This window comes from Astatotilapia calliptera, chromosome 6 (assembly GCF_964374335.1).
Source record: "Astatotilapia calliptera chromosome 6, fAstCal68.1, whole genome shotgun sequence".
In the NCBI taxonomy this organism is placed as follows: Eukaryota; Metazoa; Chordata; class Actinopteri; order Cichliformes; family Cichlidae; genus Astatotilapia; species Astatotilapia calliptera.
The window spans coordinates 26,055,296-26,080,164 of NC_137427.1; the positions used below are offsets into that span (position 1 = coordinate 26,055,296).

Below are 24,869 nucleotides of genomic sequence, written 5' to 3' on the forward strand. Positions count from 1 at the left end.
TGCTTACCCAGGTTTGCAACAGCAGGCAGTTTGTTCTCTGAAGCTTTGTTGAGGATGTGCCCTAAACCAACTGCGTGACCTTCGTCTCGTGTCCATACAGCCCAGGACCACAGTATCCCTGTTACTTCTTTGGCTTGGATAGGCAGCTGTGCATTTGCTGTCGTTTCTGCACTAACTCTTCCTCGCAGGGCGGAGACAGGAACTCTCAGCCAAGCAATCATCCCATATCATTCATTAGAGTGTGCTCCGACAGCAGGAGGGAAAGACCGAGAGAGAGAAAGTGAGAGGGAGAAGGTGGGGGAGATGAAACAGATGAGAGCGCGAGGAGGAGAAGAACCGATAAGCAGCTCTGAAGAGTAGCTGAGAGAATGGTGGGTCACCCCGGCCTCACTTTCAGACAGGCTCAGACTTAAACCGTACTCACAAGGTAAAGCATTAACTCCAGTGGAGCGGGTTTAAATATTAACACAGTCTCACATCCCAGTATGACTCAAGGAACACAGAAGTGTCAGTAGTTTCCTATAATGTAGGAAACTACATATACATAGATATACTTTTTTTTTTCTCATCGTACCTAAACCAAATACCTCTTGCTAGGTTTTCCAGGAAGCACGAGTCTTTGTGAAACAGCAAAAAGGAGAGAAAAAACACACAAAGCAAAATAACATCCCTTTGTGGAAGTTTCCACTTTGTAAGCGCTTTTTATCTTCCTGGTCATCTGTTCCCAACACACAAGCCGGGCAAAAAGATTTCCTGTTTTGCCTTCTTTTGTCACCGTGGCTGTGTTTGGGGGCTGTTTTGTCGGGTGCTAACTTTAGAACCTCGGCTAAAAATTTACCTGTTACCGCAACAGGTAATGTGTCGGCTTCTCCATTAAAACTACGTGGCCCAAATGATGCAATTTGACAGTGATGACTGTCTTCTTTGGAAGCTAATGACTCACTGAGGGGATTCCTGTGCACGTTGTGCTATAAATGCTATTAACGTCTATGCAGCGGGTAGAGGAAGCAGAGACGGTAACACATCTGCACTGTGAAAACTTTATAAGAGAATTCAAGGATTTGCTCACGTTGCACAGCCAGTGTTACCTGATACCAATGTGTGGGTGAGAGATTGTATTTAGTATACATATAGTATTACTCTAGTTGTTAAACAAAACAACCAAAATGTCCTTGTGTGCAGCCAGAACCAAAGCACAAACAAGGAAAAACATAAGTGTTTAATAACCATTTTAGAGTTAAAGACATGGCAGGTGAATTGTATGGCACCATGGTCATGGATTTTTACTTCCCAATAAACGGTGCTTGCCATTTCAGGTGGCTTTAAAGTGTCTCTAATGCATTCAATACTGCTCTTAAAGACAGTTTCTTCTCACACAAGAGCTGTCACAGCACTCGCTGGAAGTTGCTGCAGTCAATGATGGTCATTTCATTTTGCATAGGCAAAGCTCACGCTTATGTTTAAAGAATTTCCAACACAACTGTGGCCATTTTGAACACCTGGCCCTGTCTGTGATAAACAAAACAAAAAAAAGAAAATGCCTTGTGTTCATTTGGGAGCACTTTTTTGTGATACTCATTCATAACTTTTCAACAAGGCACTTGAGGTTGTTCATTTACACTCAGTTGTTTACATATGGTTTATTTAAAGATTAATTGTGCTGTAACAACACATTTTTGTGTACAAGTGTAGCCATCAGTGATAGTCACAATCATTTGGTCCAAATACACAACCATAAAGTGGGATTTAGGCTACCTAAGAGTCGTCAAAACTTCCACCTACTTCCTGTCTTCTATATTTCCTGCATACTTTGCCTCAAGTACAAATTTCAATTTAAATGTCTGATAAATACTTGACTCTATTTCTGACCTACTGCAGAGGGTTACAAAGCTACCGCTGTTTGTTAAATAAGCAAAGCAGCAAATCTACAATGACACAAAACAGAATCCTGAATGAGAAGCTGGCTGGTTACTAAAGAGCAATTAATATATCTTTACCTGGTTCTGACGAGTCCAAGCTTAGCTCAGATAAAAAAGAAAAAACGGTGCAAGAGAAGCAAGGTAACCAAGCCGCTGACCAGCCACTGTTGTCGAGTGAGTCTGGTCACTTTCCTGCCTACCCTACTGACTTCCCTCCCCTCCTCTCACTCTGTCAAGTCTCCAACACCCTGCTCCAATAACCCCTGACCCACAGGAAGTAGACACAATGGACTGAAAATAACACACCACCTCCCCTGGCAACAACTGCCCACCGCAAACCCCCCACTGCACACCATTTCTACACTGCAGAACACCTACAACAGGCTGGCTCAAGATAGGTGGGTAGAACCAAAAATATCAGCCACTACTCAACAAGCTGTGCCCACACGCCACAAAGTGCACCATCCCACTTTGCATTCCAAGCATGACTACTACTTTTTTTTTCTTTTTTTTTTTATTCACTCCTGCAGTACAAAGAGAGACATCAATGATATTATATATTAATATCGTGGATATTCTGGTATATTTATACATCAAGTCTTCAGTTTCACACTACAGCAGGTTGTGCTGCAGACTCATGATGATCCCACTGCACCCCCACTGCACAGTGAGATGAATGACCTCTCCACAGTCAGGACTAAAAAGCATCTGTGAGTGCCTGTGTGGGTGTATGTGTGTAAATGTTAGGCTTATTTGTTATGTTAATAATGCTTGCCCTCAAATGAAGTATACACCAATGAACCCCCGGCAAGATATCTATAAAAAATAAAGATATTTATATTACTATTTAAAAAATGGTATAAAAAAAGAAAAGCTGGGTAACAGACACTGTGTTACTCCACTGCATGTGTGCATCTAACCCAGTTCTTATCCATGTAGCAGTCTAATCCAATCAGTCCAATGAAAATTATTCCAAATCAGATTTAGTGGCCAGTGAGAGGTTGCCTTAGACGTGATCTAATTAGTCGCTCCCTTGGAAGAGTCTGTCCACTAGGAAATGGCTTGAGATGCCGAACGCAGAGATAAGGAAATGGAGTCTGATATGTAATTCTGTGTGGCTAGTGGTGTTGCTTTCAAAAAAGTGGTGCCAGGTTACAGAAGAAGGAAAAACATTTTTTTAAAAAAGCTCGGTGTTATAAAGATCAGAGTTACAAGTTAATGACTCTGCTGCAAAAGATAATTCACTAAGCTGCCTTTCACAGATCTGAAGCGCACCTTGTTGATTCTTATTTTCATTAACGTGTTTGGTGTCCTGTTCTTAGAGCTGATGAGCATGCCCGGGCTTGTTTCTCAGCCAAGGTAAAGACACACCTCCTTTATTCACCAGTCCCCTGAAACTGGTACACACCTCTGCTCTCTGTTGTCACATTCAGATGATACTACTTTACTTTCAGCTGAAAGCAAATTTGTATGTTGTAAACACATACCTGAGAGGTTGTGTGCTGCATCAGTGGCTGTGTGCTTCCCACACACTGGTTCGCCTTTACCAAAGAATGTGTGGAATTTCTTGTACACACTACAAGCGGCAAAGACAACAATGCCAACAATTTTTCAAACTAAATTATTACACAAAACATTGTGGCTTTTTTTTTTTAAGCGTTTACATGTTTGCTGACTTATTCTCACTTATGGGACACTTATCTACAAATTAAACCTTTTATACAAAAGGTTTAACTTCCTACAACGTATAGTCTATATATAAAGATCTTGCTCTGTAATGTGGAACGGGGGGAAAAAAAAATCCATGCAATTGTGCATTTCAAGGTTTTATGGCCATCTAATGCATGCTGTAGCGAGAAAGCCAGAGTTTGATCCACCACTTAAACCGCAATTATGCATTAACTCCTTTGTAAGAGCTGTCTCCATTAAAAACAAAGTGGTGTCCCATACCCTTTAATAAACAATTTACCATTCACCTCAATAGTCCTGACCACAGACTGCCTCTTTTTTTATATGAAAAAATATAAAAAATTGCAGGACAATGAGGATTTATTCATAAACTATAACATTTTTGCTGCTTCTGATGATGGTTACAAAAAGATGCCCAATTTATCAGGAGACTATCCTAGCTGTCACTCAGACAAGAGGCAGGATCCACCCTGTTAGTCCTGTGTTAGACTTGGCTGTGTTAGACGCAAAAGGGTAGACAACCATTCCAATTCACATCTACACCTCGAGACAACTTAGAATCAGCAGTTAACCTAACAAACATGTCTTTGGACTGTGGGAATCCAAAGCACAGACAGAACGTGGAAGCTCCACGCAAAAACGCACTTTTTTGCTGTGAGGCGACAGGATGACCCTCCTACAAATTCATATGTTTAATGCAACTCTATAAGATTACACAGTATTTAAAAAGTACAATCAGAGTAAGCTACACTTTAAGATATACTAGTGACAATCATGGTCACATCGCATGTGAAGGAAGAATAATCAGGGGAGTGTATTGGATGCATAAGCAGAACTGATAGCCGCCTATTACCGGCTCCACAACCTTCACTTCAGGGACGAGGAGAATAAAAAACAGCACATAGAAAATGCAGTCATCCTAACAATTATGAACACATCTCCGAAGTGTAATTAAAAGTGCATGGAAAGATTGACTCCAGAGCTGGCAAGGTCACAAATCTGACCGACTGGACTATAAAAATCAGAACAACGATGCTGCATATTTTGATCCTCGGGGAACATGACTGTTTACAGCTTATGGTGAAGATTCTCCAACAAGGCCTGACTCCACGAGATCAAGATTCATGAGACTGACAAGAACGTGGTCATAGATCGAGGAAAACTTGTGTCTGAGAGCGGATATAAGGATGTCCAGCTGAGTAAAGTGACTGAAGTGCCATTTTCATTTATTTCCATTTATTTATCTCAACTGTTTGCCGACAGCTGTCAACAGTTTCTGATTAGTAAGACTAACTTATGAAGTATCTTGAGACATTCCCACTTCCACAATATAGCTAAGATTTCACAGAAATTCCAAATTTTCCGTGTTGTAAAATATTTATTCATGTAAAGATAATTCTAATTTAGACCAGTGATCTCAAGCATTTTTTTTTGGGGGGGGGGGGGGGGGGGGGGTAAAACTTGAATTTTAATGACACAGTGGTTCATCTGATTCATCACAATCATCACCATTCACAGGTTACTGAATTGTGTGAAGTACATAAAGAAAATTAAGTTGTCAGAACTAGAGATGGCACGATACCACTTTTTTATGTCCGATACCGATATCATAAATTTGGATATCTGCCGATACCGATATGAATCCGATATAGTGTGTTTTAATCAACCAAACTGTTTTTTTAAATATCTTGCTGCATTTTGTATAAGTTCATACTCAAGTTTAAAACAACAACTACACTAAAGCTATTCTGTTATACCTGTATGCAAAAAAAATATTTCATAGTTCAGCAATACTGATCAATCTAATAAACTTAAACCTACACCATCCTCCCTATTCTGGTATTTTAAAGAGTACTTAGCATAAATATTAAGCAACCTAACTAATAGGGTTCCAACTCCCAGCAACAACAAAAATAAAAAAAATAGGGAACCACCCCTCACGCTCCACCTCATGATGCTTAATCGACGTAATCAACCTTAATTTGATGCAGTGTAAAAAAAAAATGCACAGAAATCAATTATTTTTCAAGAAATATTAAATAGATTTAACATCTTTCTTCAACAAAATTGCAGACTGCACAGATGGTACCTTCCCAAAGTAAAAAGTACTATAGCTTACTAGGGTATATATATTAGACTTAATAGTTACTATATACAGTAATTGACTTCTATTCATTTTACATCAAATTAAAACTTTGGGTGTAAGATTTGGATAATTATTTATTAAAAGCTAGACATTTTAAATGAGAATAAGAAAGAAAAGTATGTCTTTGTGTCCCCTTTTCCCTGTTAATGCCCTATCGGCCCCCCTGGCTAAACTTTGCTAGATCCGCCCCTGCACAGTTACCAGCGTCAGCTACGTAGAAAAAGATCCTGGTGTAGAAAGTAATATTAAATAAATTCTAACAACAGCTTATCAAGCTTAAATGTGCTGCTGTTGTTCAGCCGCTGGTTTCCTCTTTCTGGTGCAAAGTGGGCCAAAAACAAACAAGAGAGACGGACTCGCGACAGAAAAGCCGACCAGCTGATCATTAAGCAGTTTCATGATTGAAGTAGCAGCAAGAAGAGGCAGTCGCTCCATATATCGCTTGTTAAGCTTAACGCAGGAATGCTTTACAAACATTCAGAGATGGACTTACACACTTGCTTTACTTCTCTCGGGATAACTTTGTCGGAGATGAAATGCCGGGTTGCTAGCAAAGCTCCACATGCTATCCAGACCACCGATAGGTCCCGCATGCCACAGCCGCTCTATCACGTGATGCATACTGCTCCGACGTGCTAACGTTCTGAGGTGAGTTACGGCGTGTTGCAAGTTTTGTGAGGTTATTTCGTGATATTTAATGGATCGGATTACATTTTTTAATTTTCTCCAATATCCGATCCAGTAATTTAGGTCAGTATCGGACCGATACCGATACGTAATATCGGATCGGTCCATCTCTAGTCAGAACTGGTTGGCTCTATTGTACAAAGTAATGAAAATTAAATTGAAGGAGGCTCACGCGTTTACAACACAGAAGGAGTCCAAACATGGATGAAATAATTGCCAAAAAAAAAAACAAAAAAAAGAGTCGCCAATTCTGGATTTCTTTGGCTTTAAACTGGATGAAAGAGGTAAACCTAAGGATGTAACCAAAGCGGTGTGGTGCCTGTGCAGACCTATAGTGCGAGCAAAGGAGTCAAACACGACTAACTTGCATGAGCATTTGATCACAGATAAAAGAGGCTGCTGTTAAAACAGTGCTATTATTTTTTTTTTTATGTTGACTGCTTCTATTAGCTCCATCATTATTAGCAAGCGTACTCATGGGCAAATAAACAAATAAATCGCCCTTGTAAAAACAATCCCTAATAGTCAGGACAAAATAATCTTGTTTTACTAAAATCTCCAATGCTCCAAGAGGAGTAGTGATTTTGTGACTTGTGGTCAGACGGACAGATGCCTCTACATTGCATAAGCTCATCAGCTCATCCAGCTGAATGAGCTGAAGCTTCAGTCACACAAACCTAGAGACAGGGTGCCGACCACCTGGTAACGACCAGTTGTTGGGGGAAAAACGTGTATTCCCTGACCAGTTGGCGATCACTCAAGGCTGCTTTCTGTCACTAGGTGAAACTGGACACAATTTTTTGTTTTTTTGGTTTTTTTTTTAAACAACAACAACAACAACAACAAAAAAAACACAGGTAGAAACAGAGGCTTCAGCCTTACTGCTTGTTACCTGATAAGGTTCAGTGGCTAGCTTAGCGTTAGCATGCTGTCTGTGCAGGTACTTGCAAAGAGCTGAAGTTGTGTTACCAGCACGATGCAGCCATTTCTGTCCTGGATGCAGTTTGCACTTTACCATCACGCTCTTGTCCTTTTGTGCAATGCAAATAAAAATTATGTCCGTATCCACACTGTAAACGTGCCTACTAATTTCCTCCTCCAACAACTGAAATCAGCTGATTGTAGCGCAAGTACAAGAACTGATAAGCGGGACAGACAGGCAAGCAGACAAACAATTCCAAGGAATTCAACTAAGAACCGGTTATTTTAGAGAACCTGTTCTTATCCTTAGCTGCACCACCGTACAATTGCTTTGGTTGTGCGTTTGCATGGAAGACACCAACTTGTGTGCAAACAGTCACTAACCAACCACTAAGCCACACTGAAACTTGAGACACAAACTGGAAACAGAACGTTTGCCTTCAAAGTAAAAGTTGTACCTTAATATTAAAACCAACATCTTTCAAAAGACGCAGCTTTTTCTTTGAGAGCAAATGGTCTCCTTTTTAAGTATGCGTCCCACTATTCACAGTTTGACGATGGTTTAGTGAGTAGCTGTCGAGTGTCCACAGTCTTCCACGCAAACTACAGGGTGATCATAGCATCAGCTGCAGATTAAAGTAATTGCACGGAGGTTTTCAGTGCAGCGCCCTAAATCTCAAACAATTGCACTCATTGACAGCAAGCAACCTCAAGCAGTCACTTGCCAGCTATTTGGGGAATACACAGGGGGATGTCACTGACTAGTCTCTAGGACTGTGAGACTCATGGTTTTGGTAGTTTATTTCAATCTCCAGCAACCACTCACAACCAGTGGGGAAATACTAATTACTTCTTAGAGAAGAAAAAAGTTCTTAATGCAAAATTGTAGTCTTTCTTAAATAGTCCAACTGGGCAACTGTGGCTCAGGTGGTAGAGTGGGGTCATTTGATAAGTGTAAGGTTGGTGGATCGATCCCCGACTCCTCCAGTCCACATGCAGAAGTATCATTGGGAAAGGCTAAACCCATAGTTGTCCCTAATGCATTTTTATAAACTAATTGTAAAATAAAAAAATAAAGCCTGTATACAAACAATGCAAAGTCAAAAATTCAAGATACATGTATCACCTACATATGCCATTGTGAAATTCAAAATGAAAATGGAGGCGCATTTGAAATGCATTCACCAAATCATTAAAAGACATCTTCACTATTACTTTAATATCCTTCTCACTTTCTTGTAATTCATACTATTGCTTCTCTGCCATGGTAAACGACCATCAACATTGGCTTGTGGTAGAAAGGGCAAAATCCAGGTTAGCAATCAATGCCTATTACCGACTGAGCAAGAAAACAGCTCAGGACATGAGAAAGACAGACTGTGCATCTATTGCACTTTAGGCCAGGTTTTTGTTATTATTTTAAACATTATCAGAGCTTTTCAAACTAATTTCTTTCCCACTCTGCACGCCGACACACCACAGAAATGTTCTTCACAATCATGCCTGAAAATGACAAAATAACCTCCAATCATTTTCATGATTGCCAAATAAATTGATGAATTGTTCCTCTAATAAAGGTTATGGTTGCTGAGTCACTAACAGATACCAAATACAACTGAAATATAACCAATCAGAATGGTAGCTGAAAATTATTCCCAGACTCAGTGTTGAAATAACCTTGCTCATACAGGGAGGGTGGTTTGTGAATGCAGGCAGCATTCTCGGCCATGAGAACTAAAGCTGTAGCACAGATAACATCTGCTTCTCACTTCAGGACACATTACTCCCTAAAACACAAGTTTATCATATTTCTGCCATATCTCCTTGGCATGTTGGCTTTCAGTTTTTCACTTTTTCCTCCCAGATAAGCAGAAAGTCAAAAGTATGCACACTTTGCCACTCCACAGCCTTGACACTTTAAGATGGTTACCCATTACATTCATCATTTTTGATTACCTGCACATTCATTCAAGGAATTTGCATTTGCACTGTTACATTTTTATAAAGCTTTAATGTACATAAAAACCAGCTTCTTGTTTAAGTGAAAATAAATGGAAGGTTGTCTTTTTGCGCTAGTAATGTTGTGGAGTTGTATTTTGTCTCGCATCAATTATATCATCAGTTATATCGTTATCGCAAATTTTCAAATATATATCGTGATAAATATTTTTGGCCATATCGCCCTGCTCTAGTCACATGCACTTGTCAAAGCCGCATGGTTAGAATTCAACACATTCTTTTGGCATAGCAGACTGTTCACATGAGCATACCGTTTCTTAACCGCTGACGAGACGGGCTCAAACAATTCAGCTTTCAGCCCCCGAAAATAAACAATGCAGTGCAAGCAAACGGGAATCTGACAGAAACAGCAAAATAAGGAACACAGATGTTTCGTTTTTATCATCCTTTAAAACTAATAGAAACTAAAACTGTGCTTGTTTCACACGGGACTTAAAAGCTCAAAATTCAACATAAAAGGTTACCTTAAACTTCAAATACACTGTTTAAAATAGAAATGCGACACCAAATCAAGTTTTATGGATTTAAACACTTTCATTTTCGCTCACCTCAAACGCTTACAAGCATTAGTTGCTTATATTCAAAGGAAAACAACTTATCTTATACACCAACCTTGAATATCAAATGTGACTGGGTTATCCAAATGCCATCGTTTTAGAGTGGAGGCAAAAACGTCAAGGTATTCCACAAGTTTGTTTTAAAAAAAAAAAAAAAGTAAAAGGAAGAGAAGTGTGCCCAGGAAACTTTACACACAGCTAAACAAGAAAGGTAGGACCTCCAGACTCTCAGCTTCCAATCAGGCTACGAGTGAATCGTCTACAAGAGCAGGAGTTTTTCTGTCTCTCTCAGCGCGCATGTGTGTGTGTAGGTGTGTTTGTGTGTGTGTACATGACTACAGGTTTAACAACGTCCTTTGGCTGGAGGCCAGGGCAAAGATACTAGGTAGTACCATCATAACTAACGCAATTATGGACAGTAGAAGAAACAGCAGCAGTAGTAAATACCAAAGAGACCCTTTTTTTGATGTTTTGGTTTCTTATTAAATACGATGTTTAAGACCAAATGAAGAACGAGACTATTAGTTGATAAGATTCACTGTAAGAGCGGCCTGTGAGTCACAGTAAGTTAGGAAATTACACAGGTCAGTAGGAATATTTCGCATCTAGTCTCAAAGCTGACTTGTCAACACCCACATGTCTAACTCAGCCTGTCTAAAGAGTGGGACAAACATGCACACAAATTGGTGCTCGCAGAGCGAGGGAAGAGGGGCAAAGAAAAAAAAAAGTACCATGACAGCAGCGGGCTATATTAAGGGGCTGCAGACACAGCGGCTAGGGTCAGATCACACAGCACTGCATAACTCGAGTGCCAGCTGTGTATGTGTGTGCAACAGGTGAAGCGTTAAATGGGAACAGATACAGTCACACATACTTCTACCTTCCAAAGCAACCCTCAAACCATCCAACATATTCAAGTATTAAATTCATCCATGGGCTCAATTCAGGAAGAGCAATACAGAGTATACTGCAAGCCCAGCGGTGCCTAAGTTCACCATCCAGGGGGACTTTGTATTGGGCATATTTTTTAAGCTAAATACAATTATTATACAAATAAAACAGCTCAAAATTGGTTGTTATGACTTGATACCGTTTTATCTTCTTCTCCATCCTCCTACTTACACAGGCTGCGGTAGACTAAATCATTCACTGTTGAATGTGAACAAGGTTAACCATGATTTTTGTGCTCTCACTCTCACTGCTGTAGCCTACAGGTCAACCACAGCTGCAGTACAGAGCATCTTATCTAGTGCAAACTCTGGAATAAAACAAAAGTCTTAGGAACAAGCTCGGAGATTCTGCAAACGCACAGCACATGTCCAATTATCCACGGGAACCTCTGGGACCTATTTGTAACACTTGTGTAAGCCATTTGAATATCTGATGTGCAACTACAAGTTTTGGCACAATGGAAAATTTCTTGTTTATCTTTGGCATTTGTGAAAGGAAAAGAAAAAAAACAGAAGAGGAAGTTGCCTTTTTTTTCTTTAAGGCTTAGATCACAAGACGTGGCAGCAAAAGCTTCTCTTTGTCGAGCTAACGTGACGATAAACATCACATCAGCAGATACTGTTTCCTGTATGGTATTTACAGGCCTCAGGCTGCATATATGGGTCAACTGCTGATTTAAAATTCAGTCAAATTCAATAATAATCTGTTCCGTATGAAGTAGTAGTAGTAGTAGTACCAAAAACAACCTCAAAACACCAGAACTACAACTAGTTGTTGCTTGCAAAAAGGACACATCTGAAGGTAACATTATGCCAAAATAATCTAGCATTTGGCAGCCAATTAATTAGGATATTACTGACATTTTTAAACAAAAAGCACCCCGCTTTCATTGGCTACATTTTCTTCCTATTTTCTGTTTTACCTATTCAATGTACCACCATGAAAATATGTGCTGTCGTACTCCAGGTGTGTCCAAAGACACCAGCAGTGAGTGCTTCTACGGTGCAAGAAAATAAAACAAAAAAAAACAAAAAAAACACTGCAGTGACTTTTAAAAGAGAGTGTGTCAAGAATGGCTTTTCAAAGTATACAACTCTTCAGTGAGTCACAGATCACTAGTGAGTCACAGTGGAGTCTTTCGTGAGTATAACTCGGAGGTACATAAACAGCTCGGTAACATTAGGTTCCAAATTCATCTTCTCATTATCTGTTATTAACATAAACATTTGCAGCTATATTATATATATAAAACATATTAGAGAGCAGCAGAGGACATATGCAGGAGTTAACAATATAATAGCCAAGGAAAGAAAAAGAAGAGAGCAGGGGACCCTTCCTCTGTCTTCACTCGCCATCTGGTAGCCATCACACCACACACAGGAAGTAGCAGCCATGCCTTGCTGGGGCGCCAGGGAGCGGCTCCTCTTCCCTCATGGTGCTGGAGAAACAACAATCAGCCAGCGCATTGCATTGCAGAGCAGTGCAGTGCACTGTAGTGTAGTCCAGCCCATTCAATCCTCAGCTGAGGAGCCAGCAGCGGCACCACCACCACCAGCAGCAGCAGCAGCAAGGGACCAGGCGCTCACACCCCTGCAGACCAGCAAAGAGGAGCACAGAGCAACCTCGCATTCCTGCTGTCTGAGCCTGCCAAGAAGCACTGGGAACGGAAAGAAAGAGGGAGAGAACAGAGAGCTGCTCTCACTGGAGGCTGCCTAATGGTGGGGCTTTGAGAAGCACTCCAGTCTTTTTCATCTTGATTGCTTTTATTTTTTTTTAAGCTTTGCTCTCCTCCGCAATGACAATAAAATTATTGCCTGCCCGCCTGTCGTTTCCTGCACACATATTTATGGTCCTTCACCTTTAATCTTGGAGAATGTTTGCGCGCTTTGCAAGAATCCAGAAAATGCAAATAATCAGACATTTGGCCCGACTCGCGATAGCTTTCGTTCCCTCAAATGACGTGCGCCAATCTGGTGGGAAGAGGGACCCCTTCGGCCTTTGTGTTTGATTTACTGTAAACCATCTATGGGCCTTCTGTGTTCTCCCTACTAGCACTGTTTTATTTCCACACAAGACTACAACTACACCCTGGAAATAGAAGCAGCCTTATGACACGTCCTATTTTTACCGCCTCGTGTCATTAGCTGGCAAGTCGCAACACGAAAACCAGGAATGAGCATTGTGATCAAAAAAAGCGTTCAGCTTTCTTTAACCTCGGCCTGTGTCACTTCCTTGCATATGAGACAACCGTCAGTCATCAGAAAATAAGACGCATGATGACGTGTGCAATTAGCCCAGCAGCAAAGCTCTGAGGGTTCTGTCATCTGCATTTAATAATAGCTTCTCTTGAAACTCTTCGACTTGGCGCAGTGACAAAAAAAAGGAATAAAAGGATCATTTTACAGCAGAAAACACAACTCAGAATCTGTTCCCAGGTTTCGCACAGCAAATCCAAGCCTGCATGAGAACCGCTTTTCTGCAGCCACTCCACGAGTTGCTTTGCGGACTTGGCACACGACACAGTAAACAGCTGCGCCAGGCAAAAAGAGACACATCTGTTTACAAAATGCTCCATGTTAGCCTTGACCTACCAATTAAATCAACGGTGTCATTTCTGCACTAAGGTAACAAATTAAGTTTAAAGGGGCATACACAAATGATAATACAAGTGAAAGTTAAGATTTTGGGAGGTAACTCTAAGCATTATCAGCACACAGCGCCACCTATGAATCAAAAACAAGCCGAAAACAGACATGATCACAATGATGATCACATTTCCTTTGTTCTCATACAGAAATGACATTTATTTCTGAAATCTAACCAACTATGCGCTGACGTGCACTCAAAAGCAGAACTTCTTAAATCTTTTTCTTAATGACTCCTAACCGATTACATCCTCCATCCCCTTTCAGCTTAAAATAAATTTGCAAGCAACATACTCACTGTAACCTCTCACTCTTTTTGGAGCGCACACACTAAAGTTTAGTCTGTAACGCGTAAACAATCATCTTAAACTTCAGCTTCATTTTGAAGCAGTGGCGTGCTGGTATAAACAAAGGTTTACTGTGCTCTGAAAAGCAGCTGCGTCGCTCAAGAATTTGCATGAAAGGTTATGCATGCAAGTGTCTAGTTTACATAACAGGACATAATAGTATACATATGAGAACGTGATTTCGAGGTTAGCTCAAGTTCACGTTTGTTGCGTTAAACCCATTTTTTTCGTCATCATGCACATAATATCAGACGCTGCTTACAAACGCCTGCATAAGAGATGAGAGACCTTCTGTATCGACAATGAAGCATGCGCTCACAAAGATCGACAGCACCAAACGCTGCTGTTAAGATCCCACGGAGACGATCAAAAACACAGACTATGTTTTAGGTGACTGACATGCACCATGTGTGTTGTCATCACTCTCAAAACTGATGTCACATGAAGCACCGATGAAAAAAAATGAAGAAAATAAAAAGTGTCATATTTTTGTATACATCACCACTTGAGTAATGCTGTGACAGGTTTGACAGTGATTTACTATGCCCCCCCCCCCCCAAAAAAAAAAAAAAAAAAAAAAAAAAAATTGCTCTGTGCTGCCAACTTCCCCAAGGGCTGGCTCCAACTGAATGTTTTGTTTTCATGGCTGTGTTTTTCTTTGTGAGGCAATGACTTGATTTCATGCTTAAGACTATAAATACCCAGAAGAAAATGCAGAACAACCACACTCATGTTTACTTCGATTGTGTTTTAAAACAAAAGACCAAAACACCAGTACAGGACTCAGAACAGCTTTCAGTTCTTTGGGGGGAAAATGGTTGTGAATATTACAGATTCTACACATTTCCCCCCACCCTCATTCCCACAGCTTTTTTTTTTTATCCTTTAAACTGCTGTACCAACAGTTAGGCTACGATGAAAATGACACCGCCTATGTATAACACAGTGACGATAGTCTGTGTCAGGGATAAAAGAGACAACTACTGTAGTAGCACATATATTAATAATTAATGCTTATTTGTTTGTAATGGGCATTGAATAATTAATGGCATATTCAACCCATTTCCAAGCTGTGGCAGATCACACAACAGTAGTCTGCTTGCTCCAAATGGAGAGCTGTGCTGCTGGTGCTGCTGCGATGAGGACACAGTCCAGTAATTTTTCTTTGTTAGCCTAAGAGGCTAATGCTGCACAAGTACCCCTCTGTTGCATCCCGTTTGGGTAGCTTGTTTGTTTGTTTCTTCAAGCACGTAGGGAGGGGCGGGGGGAGGGTTAACAGAAAGTGAGCGTTTGTTCTCTGTTCCACTTGCTAAGCAGATTTAATGAATCCTCTACTTAATCAAATGAGCTATGCCTTTGTTTTCGTTCGACCACGTTGTCACACTGGTGGCATACAGTTTTCTTTAACTGTGTGTAAATGACAACTTTTTACAGTCAGCCACAGACAAAAGCTAACAGCCACTTTGATGTACACTATAAATGCTTTTTTGTTTTTCAGCTAAGAGGCCATAAGACCAGCATGGAGTAGGTCCTCAGTCTCCCTTTAGAGCCAGAGGAGGACCTTCAGGGTTCAATATTTTCCTTCATCCGGTCTACCCTGCAGCCCTGTGCTCTTGCTCTGAGGCCCTTGTAAGGGCTGCACAAAGTGTTCAGCAAAATCCTAATCTGTTTTCAGAAAGTGCATGCCAATAAACTACAGGGACTACAATGGTCTATGAAGCTATGTGCACCGGAAGGCAAGAACTGAGAAACTAAGAGCTAAGCAAAATTATTAAAAATCAAGGAGACAGTTATTTTATACATTTTCAAAACTGCTGCTGTTTAATTAATGTTTTGAACTAAAATTAAGGATTCCTTTCAATAGGAATTGTATTACTGTAATGTGAACAAGCCGAACAATGACGTTTAATTGAAACATGGCGGCTTCAAAATGGCACGCATAAACAGCCGTTTGAAGCAGTTATATACATATCTCTCTATCAACTCTAGATTAGATAGAGAGGCTGATTGAGAACTAAAGATTCTCGACAGAGAACCGGTTCCAAACTGTCCAGTTTATATTAATTGTCTGTCTCAGAGCTTATCAATTGCTTTCATCAGTGCTGGCATCTTGTTTCTTGCAGTTTCACATAACAAAGCATGACGTCAAACCCCCGGCAGTGGAGCTTTTTCCACACCAGTACATACCTGTTGGTTTTTTTTTTTGTTTGTTTAAATCTGGTTTCTACATCCTACATCAGACCCTGATGATAACCAGCAGCACTGATGCTGAAAACCTTTGTAGACCTACATGTTTCCCCAATGCAAAATATTGATCACCGATCAATGAGAGAATCCGTAAAAACAGACCTAGAATAAATAATGGCATCGGTATCAATAAAATGTTACCAGTAACTATCCTTATTCATTTCCTTTATCCGTTTTCACCTACACCTCCATGATGTGGTGGCAGAATTAACTGAGATACACCATTTTATCGAGCAGTGACGACAGCAACCTTGTAACTCGATCTCTGCATCTCCTTGGGTCCATGTGACAACACAACAGATGTCCTGAAGACATCCATCTCGAAAGCTGTTCCTTTAAGGATGCTTACACTAGTGGACACTGAGACAAATATGCACATTAGTTAAGAGAAATGAAAGCGAAAAAGGAGAAATGGATGGAAAAATGCAGTGCCAATGAAATGGAAAACCCCAGGGAGCAAGGCTGTACTGACCCTATGGTATATTTTGTATTTTTTAAAGCTGAGGTGAGTAGTTTTAGATACAAAAAACAAAATGCCCACATCGGTTTGGTACTAAATAGCGTACAGACAGCAGTTTATTCTGGTCCCTGTTCTCAAAGGACATTGACAAACTAAAATGCTTGCACCAATGTAGCTGTAATGTGATTTTACCACAAAAAAAATAAAGTCAGTAATCACTAGCTTACTTTGCCAGCAAACCTCATGTAGCATGTGGCACCAAACTCACATTTAATCTAGGACTGCTCAATTGTGCCAAATAGTGAGACCAACATCAGTCGAACTTAGGGCTGTGCGATATGACCAAAATCTCATATCCCGATATAAGAATTCTATCGTCCCGATAACGATATAAATCACAAAAATGTAACATTTTCTGTAAATTCTGTGAATCTCGGGCAGCTCGTCTTGCGGGAAGTGTTTCCAGCTGCGCGTCATGTAGCTGGAGTCGAGTGTTTTAACAGATGCATGAAACTATACATTTTTAGACATAAGTTGTAACGGCCACCGTTACATTTGTGAGTATTTATTACACGGCGTGCTGCAGGGAAAAGCCTGTTCTAACGTTTGAGTCTAAGGTTTATTTTTTAGCACCTGGCGGCTCTTTTTTTACTTCTCATCCGTAAATAATCTGCTCTTTCACGTGATTCAGTTCATTTTGAAAAGTCTCAACAGGAGCTTTATTGTGAAAGGTTTATGTGGAACATAAACAAGCGGACACGTGATGGTGTTACTGTAGTTGTTGCTAACGACAACGCATAAAAACAGGCGCTTGTCCATCCGTAGTGTGGTTATATAAAATATAAAAGAAAGAGAGAACTTTAAGAAATTAATATAGCCACTACAGTGACCATCAGAACAATGAAAAAATATTGCCGTAAACAGTTTATTTTGCGACACCACGAAACAAACGATAGCGTAAAATGAAACGATAAAAGTTTTTATATTATCATCCGATATATATCGTTATATCGAACAGCCCTAGTCCAGCTGAAAACCAAATAATTACCTTAAAAAAAAAAAAAAAAAAAAGTGGCTTGGGGAACTGCAGATAGAGTCAGGGCCGCCCACATAGCAGCAAACTCGTCCACCTTCGGAAAAAAAAACAAACTACAAAAGCCCCGGGGAGAGCTGCAGGTTCGCCTGCACCATTGCAGCTCAAAACATACGCTGACCTTTGTGTCGATTACATTAAATGCTGTGTCAGAAGGATAGCAGCTAGAGTTAAAAGGGAACTTTTACAGGATGTGATGGTATGGAGACAGTGGCACTGAAGAAAGAAAAAAAAAAAAAAAGAGCTGGTGTAGCTGCAAGCAGCAAAGTTAAAAGACACTAACATTTTTGTTGGGGCTGAACAAGATTAGATAGAAGTACATCAGAGGGACAGCTAAGTCTGGGCGGTTTGGAGACAAAGTTAAAGAGAGATAGGATGAGATGGTTTGGATGTTTGCTGAGGAGTAAGGATAGTGGATATATTAGATAAAGGATGTTGAAGATGGAGCTGCCAGGCAGGAGGAAAAGAGGAAAGGCACAGAGACGATTTGTGGATGTCCCGAAGGAGGACATGCAGAAGTCTAGTGTGACATCAAAAGACGCTCCGAATAGGGTTAGAGGGAAGGTGATGATTTGCTGCGATGACCCATTAAGGCAGTAACCGAAAAGGAGAAGAAGAAGAAAAGGAAGAAGAAGCAGCAAGGAAGTAAAACAATTCAAGAATGTCTCATCTAATCCCACAAAAGCTCTCATGCTTCATAACCAGCTGAATTGTTTCAATTTAAAAAAGAAAAAGAAAAACAAGAGAGAATCAACTTCTCTATTTATTTGAGTTAGTATAATCTGAACAACTTGTAAGTACTTCCACTAATTACACAGCTTCATGTGACCGAGCTTGCTCAAACCACCCTGCTGTGTTTCCCAGTATTTTTAGATTTTAGATTGCTGCACTACTATAGAGGGCATTGTTGAAAGTTAGATCAGAGTATTAGTCACTGAAAAACAACTCTGATATGAACAGTCTGTAGCAGCCGTAGAAAATCTAATAAGAGCGAACAATGAAGAGGAAGAATCATGACCCACAATCTGAAGCTGTATTCTCGAAAGATTTAGCTGAACTCTGCTGTTACACTCTTATGGCCTCAATAAGTCAAACAGAAATCTAAAGTGTAGAAATATATTTTCAAACAGGATTATGTCGCTACCTGTGACAGAAAGACTAAAACGTGGCATTTGCGTTGATAAACCCCCCAAAACGAAAGAAACCAGCTTGCAGTTTGTTCCTTGTTTGTATAAAAGCAATGGCCAACATTTAACTCAAAAATGTTTTCTTAACATTAAACAGGGAAAAAAAGATGCAGTTTATGCAGATATAAAAAACAACAACTATAATTTCGCAGCTTTAAACAGCTTAACTTCTACCTCACAAAATCACGAGTTTCCTCAGAGTTCTTAAAACACTAAAACAGTTACACAACTTGAGCAACAAGTTGTCATAACCATTTGAAAATAACTAGGTCCTCCAGTAGCCTACTTCTTTTTTTCTCCTGAGAAACTAACATTTGGGGTCATATTAACTTTTGTATTGTGGATGCAAACATTATTGTTATTTCAAATCATTTCAAAATAAGAAAGAAATAGCATGTTTTAGTCATTGATATTTGTAAGCGTCCCATATTGTATTATTCCCTCGCACCATGACTCTGTTTGATTAAAGTAAGTCAGGAATCAATATGAGGAGTTATATTGCTGTTGCTTCATGATTCATTTATTAGCCATTAGTTGTGCACAAGGCTGTTGGGAAATAGTGCAACTTTGAAAAAACTAAACAAAATACTTTTTTGTAATGACCATACGAGATGCTGACTGCAGGTAACACAACAGTGATACCAAAGCCTGCCGCTACAGGCAAGATGCAGGTTTACAGAACTGGACCCCTCCATTTAATGCAAACTTTGCAAACAAAATTTCTAAACTTCTACATTAATAAGCAAAACACAGATTTCATTCATCAATCTTTGGTTTTTCCTATGAATTTTTAACTTGATGATGTCAAACTGTATGCATTCTTTGAATTTCTGTGGTTTAGTTGAAAGAAAAAAAAAAAAGGAAATGGTTAAATATTCGCTTTGAGCACATTCATAAATTATTAAACTTCTGATAAAATCTATGCTAGTTTTACAAGAAAGCATTCGTCGATGACTATTCAGCACGCGTAGCTGCACCGACCAGGGGTTTTCCCCCCTCGCAGCTGAGAGGTTTCCTGGATGAGTACCCATGACAAAATAGTTTGCATGTCTGCCTTGCTTATTTGCAGTTTATGCACCAGAATCTGTTCAATAAACTCAATTTTTCACACACAGTTTTGCAAGATATCCGCAGACAGTTAAAGATAACAAACACTGGAAGCATTGGAAAGTCCAGTTTTTCTTGATTGCCTCATTCTTTAGCTGTTTTTTGTGCACGAACAGGATTCTTGTCTTCTCTGCATCTATCCCCATGTTTTCTCATGCTGCGTCAGAGCATGCATATGCAATGGGTGGGGTACACTTAATTATGAGTGGTCAGTAAAGGCACCTGATCTCACTTGGAGAAGGATTGTCCATTCCTGATCAAATCCTGGCCAACTCCAGATATGAACAGGGTCCTGGTTTTAAAAAAAACAGCTGGAAACTGTTGTCACAAAGTACTGTACAACAAGGTGACCTCTGTCATCAAATAAAACACTATTCTGTAATAGATGTGATGCAGGCACTCAATGAACCCTGCTTCTAAGTGTATATTTTATGCTCTCTTGAACTTCTGGTTTCTGCAAAAACATCCCTTCTCTGATCTTACAGCTCTTGTATCAATAAAGATGCCGTGCACAAAGAAATCAAATGGGCTTGATGGCTAACAAAGCAGCTAATCAAGTTATTTGCTTTAGCCTTATATGAGAGGTTCTTCCAATAGCACACTAATTAAACAGAGAGAACAGGAACATAAAACTGTCAGTTACACTTGTGGGGGGAAAAAAAAAAAATCAATGGCATGTCATAACTGATTGCATATCGTTTTAAAAGTATGTAAGACTGAATAGCAGGTGTGAGTAGAGACTGACAGAGCTGCAGATAAGACAACACAGGGATGTAAACAATGGCAGATATAGTAGATGTAATGACAGCCACAACTAGCTCTGATTTTGCAGTTGATTTGTAAATCATTTAACTCTCAGCGACCACCTTTGATACTCTTGACTGCGTGACTTCAAAAGGTAATCAAAGCACTGCGTTACTGGTCAAAGACAATCAAATTCTCCCGAGATAATGCTTGCCAGAGTCTCATGTTTGCTTCCCAAACAACGGCCATGCGCCCCGCTGACGTGCCCTTGAGCAAAGCCTGTTAAGTCACGCTTAAGCAACTTTACTTTATATAAGTAACGCACACTTTCAGGTTCACCAACAAAAAGGGTAAGGGGGGGGAGAGACAAAAGCTGATTGTTGCAATGCACACAAGATGAGGCCTACACATCGTCTGCACCCGGGGAGAGCCTCCAGGGAAAAGCATGCACGTTTTTTTCCTCCCTTTGGTCTAACAGGTTACTTTATTACAACGTAACAAAGAGGATATAAAGCGCACTTACGTAACGTCTCAACTTTTTTTCAGGAGGAGACTTTCTCAGCCACCCCGAGCACACCACCTCTCCCCCGCTCATTTCTGCTCCTTTTCTTGCTCTCTCTGGAGTTTGAGCCCGGATTGACGCTTGGCGCTGGTTGTTTTCGGGAGTGTCTTCTTGTACCTGGGGGGAAAAATAACAATAAAACAGTTAATATGAGGCTAAGACGGTGAAGTCAAAACATACTTCGAATATAAAGTTTGTTTTAAAAAAAATGCTGTGCGTGTATGTGTGTTTTTAAAGGCGCAATAACCAACCGTCACTCCTCCGAAAGTGGACTCGCCGACACGGCAGTTCTGTGAAATGCACAGACCAGATTTCCACGAGTTGTACTCAAATAAACGTGTCTCCTTAGCTTGGAGTAAACATAAACCCCGGCGGCACCGCCTTTTGAACAAATATCAGCGGTGACTTTTGTATTTTGTTCAAACTGGAAGGCTGTGGGGGCAAAAAAAAAAAAGAGGAAAAAAGAAAAGAAAAAACAGGCGCAGACAAATGAAAGTCGGCAAGTTTTTTTTGTTGTTGTTATATTTAACGTCTCATGCTAATTCCCGTCAAAGTGAAGCGATTCCCATCTGGAGAGGTCGGGTGTGCATGTCCCACACTGTACCGGTGCATAGTTGTCGTCTGAACGCAAATTAAAACAAGCTCGACCGTAAACACGGTGGTTTCGCCTAGCTTTCCTACCAGTTTACTCCCATGGTTCCTTAATTGTGATTGACAGGGTGGCTCCGTCTTTCCCTAAACTCACCCTCCTCTGGAACACTACTGAATGGAGTTAACAGCCGCATAGGCGAGAGGACCGGAAGTTATTGGTTTGTTTTCAAAATAATATTAGCACGCTTTGAAGCTGCCTTTAGTTTAGAAACGTAGTAGTGTAAGTTGCTATTTTTAGTCTTGATTGACAGGTTGACATCTACCTTTTCTCATCTAAGCAATACTGTAGTACTATGGCTAGTTCTGTAAATTGATAAAGGCTACATTGTTATAAAGAACATAGAATATATTTTCATTTTTACACTCCAGAATATTTCTTCATGGTAATATTCGCACATACGAGGCACGACTCAACGTGGTTTAATTTCTAGAATGTTATTTTGAAATTCAAAGTCGGAAGTTGATGTTTGTTCCGACTGCTTGATGCGGTTCTTCAGAGCACAAACTGGAGAGGCGGCGGCGTGCAGGGAAAGCTGTAGAGCTTCCATCATGGGACATGTAGTTCAAACAGTTCTCTGTGTCCCGTTCCTAAAAAAATAACAACACTAGTGAAGTGTTGTTTAGCTTTTTTGTAGATGACGCATAACGTTAATACAGAAGCATGCACCTCTTGGTGAAGACAATGAGCTTAAAAAAAGCGACAATGAAAGGACCCGCCTCAACCCCTAGGGTCCCAACAAATCACTGCATGTCTAGACTACACTATCCACAATGCTGCTGGAGTCCCCAGAGAGGAATCTGTATACAATCATGTTAAAATAGACTCAGTAGTCTATTTACATGATAGTTTTTTAACGTTTTTATCTATGAATCCGTGTCTCTATTTATTTACAAAGCTATATCATCTCTGTCACTGCTAAATTTAAATCTACTTCCCATACCATTTATTTGAATCTAAAAATCCACAGAGCCTAAAGCTACCAGCAATCTCCTCACAGGCTACAGTCCAGCACCAAAGCTGTTAGAAAATGTTTTTTCCTGTAAGCCTGGATGTGGTTCACTAGAAATATGTCAATATCCCGGGGGACCAAAAAGACCATCTATAACTGGTCCTTTCTACTGGCAAAGGCGTGTTTCCTATGGAATCCGAGTGGAATTTGAGGAATCCTATTGGTATGGTTATGCTTCTCCGAAAGGATGTTTCCCTGTTATTCTGTGATTAATGACTTTGCCAGTCTATTGACACATGGCCTGTTTCCACAGCATTAGTCCTGATGAAGAAACAGGGAGCAATTAAAGGCTGTAGACACAACACAGCAACCCCAATTAATTCTCTTTGAGAGCCATATGTGCACATCATCAAAAAGCAAAGGCCTAGAGTCTCCAGAGTTAAGATTTAAAGGTTCATGTGGGTATTATGTTACCTGTTTCCAGCTTTTCAGTATTACCTAGAAAGACAGACCTAAAATATGGTGTCAGTATATTCCAGATGAGCTATAGATTGTCTGCAAATTATCTAACATAGTAACAGGCTACTGAATGGATACAGAATATTGAAAATACATCCACAAAAAGCAAAAAAAATCCACCAAACAGGAGGTTTGCTTGCTTAAAAAGGAGTCTTGAGATTTTTTATTTTCCAAATGTCCTTTGAAGGCTCACATGCCACTGTGTATTTACCACATCAATTAAAAATGTGTAAAAAGTAAACATTTGCTAATGATTTTGTGTTTCTGCATAAAAAAAAGACAACTATAATTTGCCTGTGGGAACAGTATGTGATGGCATGTGACTCTGCAGTTCCCTTTTCCAATACTGGTTTGAGTAGACTCCATTTGACAAAGCGATTTTGAATATATATATATATATATATATATACATATATATACACATATATACACACACATATATACATATATACACACACATATATACATATATATATACATATATATATACACATATATATATACATATATATATACATATATATATACACATATATATATACATATATATATACATTGGAGTCTTCTCTCACCCCCGTTCTCTGCGACCTGCTGGAGCGGGGGGGCTAGGAGGAGGAGTTGGCCGTCCGACTGCGGTCTGGAGTGTGGGGCCTCCCTGCTGCTGCGGAGTCGGGGCGGTCTGCCTCCCCCCACCGCAGGGAAAAGGGTAACACCACCTGGGTCTGGGTGCAGTTCCCCCCTCCAGGGGCAAGGGTACCTAGACCCGGTTTGTAGAGGACGCTTGGGGAGTGTGATCGTGTGTACAGCGTCTCTTTATGTCTGTCTCCACGTTGGTTGAGTGTGGAGTAAGTGCATATGAGAGCATGAGGGTGGGAATGGATGTTTGTATATGTGTGTGCCTGTATGTCTGTGTCTATATGTCAGGTTGGGTGTCAGGCGCCACCTCTCTAGGGACATCTCAGGCCCTCCAAGGTTTGGAGGCCTATCTCCCCCTACCACCACTCCCCCTTTCAGTGGCGGACTCCCTCAGACATCGGTGCGTTGGTGGTTCTTTGTGTCCGGGGATGGGCGTCCAGGTACACACCGGCTCACTCCTTGGCGGCCGCTTATCGGGGCCTGGAGCCTGGTGCTCGCTCGGGCCACTTCGGAGGTGGGGTGCCCCCGGCCTCTCGGCCTGGGGCTTGGTCACTCAGGCACGGCTGACTGCCGGCGGAGCTCACAGGCGCGTCACTGCAACTCCCCCTGGCTTCTGCTCCGCGGCTGCTGAGTGAGCCCTCATCTGGGACTCTCCTCAGCTCTTTCTGGGACAGTGGCGCGGCTGCCCCTCTGTTGGTCTTCCTTGGTCTCTTGTGTTCTGGGGGCCTCTGGATGTCTGGAGTTTTGATCTCCTCCATACCTGCTTCATGCCCTGGAGGACAGGGCTGTGGCCCCCCCACACCCTCTAGCAGATCATTACATGAAGGAACCT

General features: G+C 40.7%; 1 protein-coding gene across 9 annotated transcripts in view; it reads right to left on the reverse strand.

Annotated features, from left to right (window-relative positions):
- Positions 1–22,047, reverse strand: part of gab1 (GRB2-associated binding protein 1) — a 56,679-nt gene extending 34,632 nt beyond the window's left edge. For 2 of the 9 annotated variants that reach the window (XR_013909709.1, XR_013909708.1), the window contains exons 1-2: positions 21,533–22,047; positions 21,243–21,398 (exon numbers count right to left, since the gene is read on the reverse strand). Coding sequence is in view for 4 of the 9 variants with exons in the window: in XM_026171325.2 (XP_026027110.1) it covers positions 21,243–21,314 (72 nt within the window). In the remaining 5 variants the exon portion in view is untranslated. Of the gene's footprint in view, positions 1–7; positions 352–1,997; positions 2,713–9,993; positions 10,238–21,242; positions 21,399–21,532 lie in introns of those variants that run through there. The other 7 variants (XM_026171327.2, XM_026171324.2, XM_026171325.2 and 4 more) reach the window with 6 other exon arrangements.
- Between the last annotated feature and the right edge of the window lie 2,822 nt (positions 22,048–24,869).